The sequence below is a fragment of the Numenius arquata genome, unplaced genomic scaffold (assembly GCF_964106895.1).
Source record: "Numenius arquata unplaced genomic scaffold, bNumArq3.hap1.1 HAP1_SCAFFOLD_86, whole genome shotgun sequence".
Lineage (NCBI taxonomy): Eukaryota > Metazoa > Chordata > Aves > Charadriiformes > Scolopacidae > Numenius > Numenius arquata.
In genome coordinates this window covers 96,863-103,731 of record NW_027414196.1, presented here as the reverse complement: position 1 = coordinate 103,731, position 6,869 = coordinate 96,863, and the positions used below count along the sequence as shown (strand labels likewise).

The following is a 6,869-nucleotide window of genomic DNA, read 5'->3' as shown; positions in this document are numbered from 1 at the left end:
CAGAGTTTCCAGGAGGACCTGCTCCATGATCTTGCCGGGCACAGAGGTGAGACTGACTGGCCTGTAGTTTCTCAGGACTTCCTTTTTTCCCTTTTTAATAGTAGGTGTTGTTTCCCCTTTTCCGGTCAGTGGGTACTTCACCAGACTGCCACCACTTCTCAAATATGATGGCTAGTGGGTTGGCAACTTCATCTGCCAGTTCTCTTAGGATCCATGGGTGAATCCCATCAGGCCCCATGGACTTGTGCAGCTTGATGCTCCTCGGTTGGTGTCAAACCTGCTCTTCTCCTACACTGGGCAGTACGTCATTCTCCTAGTCCCTGCCTTCAGCTTCTGCCACTTGGACAGAAGGTGAATCCCTTCTCTTCCAAGCAGTTACTGATCCTCACAGAGGGTCTCATGGTCGGAGTAACCCTGTTCCTGATACCAGCTGCACAACCAGTTGTCGACCTACAGGATCTGTCTGCTTCTCCTCAAACCCAAGGATCTCTTGCAAAGTCCTCAGAAGAGGTTTTCAGGACTCTCCTGGACAAAGTGAATTGGAAGGAAGTTGTGGCGAATTCAGTGTTGACCCTGTTGTGAGCAGGAGGTTGGTCTAGAGACATCCCAAGCTCCCTTCACACTTGAACAGTCCCATGATAAACCTGTTGTCTCTGATGATGGCTGCTGTGGTTCTTGCAGCCATTAACTCCTCATCTGCATGTGGGTCAGCACCAGGCACAGAAACCCTTGAGTCAGACCCTCAGAGTGGTGTCATGGTGCCACCAGGGCCTGGAACATTGGAAGTTCAGTGTGTCATTGTGGGTGACAGCTTGTCCAGACAGAACAGGCTCTCCTGACAGCCTGCAAGAGCTGTGCTTTGCAAGAGGATGACAAATGAGAGTGACACATGCGGAAAGGGATGGCATGAGGGTGATGATATTCCAACATCCCTGAAGTCCCTTGGAAATCCAGTAAAATCCAGTAGGACTGGAAGAGCCCTCACCCTCTCAGGCAGCATTTGCAAGGTTGAGCTTATCAGTATGAAAGGCTGAGAGAGATGAAGTTGTTAAACTGTGACAAGAGAGGGCTTTGGGAAGAACTAAAAATGACCTTTCTATGACTACCAGGAGGTCCTCAAGAAGGCGGATCCATGCTCTTCCCTGTGGTGTGTGAAGAAACACCATCAACCCATGAAACACAGCAATGTCCAGTACAAACATCCCACCTCTGCTCCCTCTTTCCTCACTGGCCGTGGCTTTGCAGCTGTTTCTGAGATGGCCACCATGGCTAACCCTGCATTGGAAAGAAATTGCATTAAAGTAGCAGCACCTTTGAGTATTTGTGGTTCCCTGCAGGCCCCCATGCTGTTCCCTTGTGAGGGACACCACCATCGGGGTAACCATCTGCACGCTAATATGGACAGCTGACAAAATGGAGCTTCAGTCCAGGGGGACCTTGAGAAACCCTGGGATTTGGGCAACAGAACCTCTAGAAGTTTTACACAGAGAAGCGGCCAGAGCTGCATCGGGGGAAAGAATAACCCCGTAGATGAGGGCAGCCCGGGACCTGACTGGCTGGGCAGGGATCCTGAGGAGAAGGGCCTGGGCACCCCGAGGGATGCCATAGGAGCCAGTAGTGCACGGTCACCAGGAACAAGGGCAGCTGCATGTGGGGCTGCGTTAGGAGGAGCGTGGGTCACCCACCCCAGGGGAGCTGTCATCCCACTCCTCTGAAACCTGGTGTGGCCACCTCTGGACTCGTGTGGCCCTCTTTGGGGCTTCCTGTTCTAGAGAAGTGGGGAGGACTGGGGAGTGTCCAGAGGAGCTCTGCCCAGAGGGGATTCATGGCCTCAAGGCCATGAGGCCCCTTTCTGGGGAGGCTGAGGGACATGGGCTTCTCCAGCCTGGTGAAGTGGAGGCTCAGAGCATCACAGTCACAGCCTGGAACTGCTTGAAGGGGGGTTTCAGAGATGGTGGAGCTTTTCTTCATAATGGAAAAAAAAAAACATGGGAAAGGAAGGATGTCACAAAGTGTGTCTGGGGAGGTTGAGGCTAGAATTGAAGAGAAGGAGATGTCATTCCAAGGGCAGTGCTGTGATCCAAGAGGGCAATCAGAGGGAGGCTGGACCAGCCCATGGCTTTCTCTTTCCAGGAACAGCCAGAGAGGATGGAGAGATATCAGGAAGGGTAGTGAGCTGTTGGGGTGAAACTGAAAAGACAATTGGGTGCCTTTAGAGACAGAGGTGCAGGTGTGGGACACCGTAGGGCAGCCTGTGGTAGAGACCATTGAGGGCCGTGGCAAGGCTGAAATCCACCAACAGAGGTGACCTCTCCTTCACCATGGCTATTGTCTCTGCCACCAAGGCCTACCAGAAGGTCCTTTAACCTCACTCAGGAAGACCTCTTGACCTCCTTGCCCCACCCAGATGGGTCCTGCCAGTGTCCTGCCCTTGGCATTGCACATCCCCACATCACACTGCCCCAGGAAGAGCCCTGGGCCAGGTGGGAGGGACAAGATCTCCTTTCCCAGGGGCTGGGGGTCAGAGCCTGGCCCTTTGCCTTAATGGGACACAGTCAGGTTTCCTCAGCATCAGAGCCACCGTTAATTGTCCTTTACCTGCCTGTCTCTATTGCCTCCAGTTTTCTGCTCTAACGAGCCCCTGGGGAGGCTTTGTTGGGAATGGTCCTCACTGGGACCTATGAACACGGGTCCCAGAAAGTGTTTCTTTTGGAGATGATGTCACAGCTTGACTTCTTGAGAGGTTTCTTCCACTTCTTCTCAGTGTCTGAGGTTCATGGGCTCGGTATGAAACCCACCAGAGGGGTCATTAAACTGCCTCGGGCTGGTCCTCTGCTGCTGAGCTGGGCCGGGCTCTTGGGACAGAGGCAGCTCCTGGCAAGCGGGCAGAGCTGCAGAGAGACAGTTTTAGCCAGCGCAGCAGGGCTGAGGGAAGAGCTTCAGGCGCGAGGATGAGAGGATCAATGCGGAGAGAGGTTCAAGGCAGTTGGGAGTGGTAGGAGAGCTGAGAGCTGACGGTGGGACAAAGCTTCACAGCCCTCTCCACGGTGAGTCTCGGGCTGCAGGGCAACGGCCCTGCAGATCCTGAAGGGTTCTCCTCAATCTGTCATCGCCCACAGCCTTTGGGCTCTCTCTGCAGTGCAGAGGAGGATGAGGGTGTGCTCCAGAGCAGGGCTTCCCTGCAGCACCCTCAGAGGGACAGGAGAGGATGGGTGCCTTGTGCTGGGGATGGTGCAGGGTGTGAAGGTGAGTGAGCAGCTGGGGTTTGAGTATAAACCTTGATTATTTTATATGGGTATTGAAAAGGATACTGGTTCTTTACTATTTAATGTATTTAGAAGTGTTTCAATGTTAAGTATTTCATCTTATTCTACAAATCTGTTTATATTTAAACCCTTTGGGTTTCCTTTATTTTTCCTAATGTGGGAGGTATCATACAGTGATAGAGTAATTGTCTAAACAACAATAAATGCTAGTCGGTTCTTCAAAACATAGCAAGGTTTCAGCAGGAGCTCAGACACTGACCCTGCAGGTCCTGCCATGCTGATGGTGCCCCCAGCCCTCTTCTAACTTGTGGGTCTCCAGGCAATGCAGTCCATAGGGTGGGGGTAACGTTGACTCCCCATTAAGGACACCCCATCTGCTGGGCATCCAAAAGCTGACAGATCCTCACTGGGGAGGGGAGTTTGCAGATCTGCACTTTGGAACTGGACTCCTCTGCTCTCCATGGGATCATCCTCCAGACCAAAGGGGTTCCAGCACAAAGCAGCTGAGAGCAGGAGTGATGGAGAGAGCAGCTCTCCTCCTTCTGCACTGAGGGTCTGTCCTGTTGCCTCCCAGGACTCTCAAAACAGCACTTGTAGTGTAGCAAAAATGCCAGGGATTTCTGCCTTCAGAAATGACTCCTCAGGTGGGACAGGGGCAACAGCAGAAAAATACACACACACACACCCCCCGCCCCGAGCTCTGTTCCACATCCAGGGGACCTGGGAGTGACAATGGTCAGGAGCTCTTTCTTATCGGGGGTAGATGTAACCTGCGACCACTCCTGGTTCCTCTCTGCCTGTTGCTGCACAGCACGACTGACTCCTCTGGAGCCCCCAGCAGAGTCCCCTGCTCCCCATTGCACCCTCAGCCAGCACCAACCAAGGATCACGCCAGGATCTGCACCAAGATCTCCCTGGAAGGACAGAGGTCATTTGGGGGAGCGTAGTGTGACAAGTGGAAGAGGTTCTGCTCAGAGGTGTCTGTCCTGACTCCTCACTCTCTTTTCCTTTTTTGAACAGAGGGAAGCAAATGTCCAACAGCAGCTCCATCACTGAGTTCCTCCTCCTGGCATTCGCAGACACACGGGAGCTGCAGCTCTTGCACTTCTGTCTCTTCCTGGGCATCTACCTGGCTGCCCTCCTGGGCAACGGCCTCATCATCACTGCCATAGCCTGTGACCACCGCCTCCACACCCCCATGTACTTCTTCCTCCTCAACGTCTCTGTTCTTGACCTGGCCTCCATCTCCACCACTCTCCCCAAAGCCATGGCCAATTCCCTCTGGGACACCAGGGTCATCTCCTACTCAGGATGTGCTGCCCAGGTCTTCCTGAGTGTATTCTTGATCTCATCAGAGTTTTATCTTCTCACCATCATGTCCTACGACCGCTACGTTGCCATCTGCAAACCCCTGCACTACGGGACCCTCCTGGGCAGCAGAGCTTGTGTCCACATGGCAGCAGCTGCCTGGGGCAGTGGTGTTCTCTACGCTCTCCTGCACACAGCCAATACATTTTCAATACCCCTCTGCCAGGGCAATGTCCTGGACCAGTTCTTCTGTGAAATCCCCCAGATCCTCAAGCTCTCCTGCTCACACTCCTACCTCAGGGAAGTTGGGCTTCTTGTGGTCAGTGCCTGTATTGCATTTGGCTGTTTTGTTTTCATTGTGGTGTCCTATGTGCAGATCTTCAGGGCCGTGCTGAGGATCCCCTCTGAGCAGGGACGGCACAAAGCCTTTTCCACGTGCCTCCCTCACCTGGCCGTGGTGTCCTTGTTTGTCAGCACTTGCTTCTTTGCCTACCTGAAGCCTCCCTCCATCTCCTCCCCATCCCTGGATCTGTTGATGGCAGTTCTTTACTCCGTGGTGCCTCCAGTAGTGAACCCCCTCATTTACAGCATGAGGAATAAGGAGCTCAAGGATGCCTTGTGGAAATTGAGAACTTAGTGATTTTCAGAAGCATTAAACTGCCCTCCTTCTACTGCAAATAAAACCTAATGTAACTCATCACAGGCCCACACAGTCTTTGGTTGTATTTATTCCTTTTGGCCGTGAGTTTGGGGTTTTTTGCTTTGTTTTACTTCTTATAATCTCGTCCACAAAGCAATGGCATTATCTGTGCCATTTGTAAATATATATCAATCCATGTTCTCTGTGACACACAGACTGTGTAAGTGCGGAGCCGTGCTCTCTGTGTTTAAACAAAATAAAGGACCTTCCAACAACTTGTTTGTCTGAGATGCTTCCTCTGAGACCTTCTCTGGAGCTGCAGGGGTAGATCCTGTCGGCAGAGGGGGAGGAGAAAGAGTCCCGGCACAGCAGCCCTGACAAGGAGCACCAGCACTTTGGTCTTCCCAGACCTGCTCACTTCCATAGAATCATAGAATCAGAGAATGGTTCAGGTCTGAAGGGACCTTAAAGATCATGAAGTTCAAACCTCCCTGCCCTGGGCAGGGACACCTCCCACCAAACCTGGTTGCTCCAAGCGCCATCCAGCCTGGCCTTAAAACCCCTCGAGGGATGGGGCAGCCACAGCTTCTCTGGGCAACCTGGGCCAGGGTCTCACCACCCTCACAGGAAAGAATTTCTTCCTAATATCTAATCTATATCTCCCCTCTTTCAGTTTAAAACCATTACCCCTAGTCCCATTGCTCCACTCCCTGATAAAGAAGCCCTCCCCATCTCTCCTGTAACCCCCTTTGGGTATTGGAGGGCCAATACATAGTCTCCCTGGAGCTTTTTCTCCTCCAGGATGAAAAACCCCAACTCTCTCAGTCTGTCAAGGAGGCCTCCATGGATACTTCAGCCTGCAGGAATCTCTCATCCATCATGGAGGTCACCATCCTGGGACTGAGCAGTCACCCTGAGCTGCAGGTTCCTCTCTTCCTGCTATTCCTGATACTCTGCCCCATGGCCATGGCTGCAAACATCTCCACTGTTGTGCTGGTGGTGGCTGAGAGGCACCTCCCCACCCCCATGAACCTCTTCATGAGAAACTCATCCTGCCTGGAGGCCTGCTGCAGCTCCACCATCCTGCCCAGGCTGCTGGCCACCTTCCTGATGGGGACGGGGCCATGTTCAGGCATGTTCCTGTGCCTTCAAGATGCCATTCAGCGAAACCCTGGCAGGTGGGAGGGACACTTTGCCACAAACCTCCTGAAATCCAACAAGAACTACCAATGGGTCCTGAACCTGGGATAGAGCAGCCCCCTCCAGTGATAGGGGCTGGGGATCATCTGACTGGGGTGCAGTTCTCTGGAACATATCCTGTTGTTCCCAGGGGACAAAGGGCAAAGCACCTTCCATTAACGTGCCCTGGGCAGGGAAGAAGTGTCCAGGGCTGTATGAGCAGGAGCCTTGCCCAGAGATGGAGGGAAGTGTTTATCTCTCCCGACTCATCACTCATTAGAGCACATCACAACACAGGGTCAGCTTTTGGGCTCCCAGTACAAGGCAGATGTTAAGAACTGGGAGCAAGATCAGCAGAGACCCACAAAGGTGCTCGGGACCTGGAGCACTTCCCAGCCAGGAGAAGCTGCAGGACAGGGCACTGTCATTCTCTGGAATGGGATGGCTTTGGGATGCTCAGAGCAGCCTGCCAGTCC

General features: G+C 53.0%; 1 protein-coding gene across 1 annotated transcript; it reads left to right on the top strand.

Annotated features, from left to right (window-relative positions):
* The first annotated feature begins 4,296 nt into the window (after positions 1-4,296).
* Positions 4,297-5,211, top strand: LOC141477840 (olfactory receptor 14C36-like). Its single transcript, XM_074167028.1, has one exon. The coding sequence runs from the start codon at positions 4,297-4,299 to the stop codon at positions 5,209-5,211; it is 915 nt and encodes a 304-aa protein (XP_074023129.1).
* Positions 5,212-6,869: the final 1,658 nt, after the last annotated feature.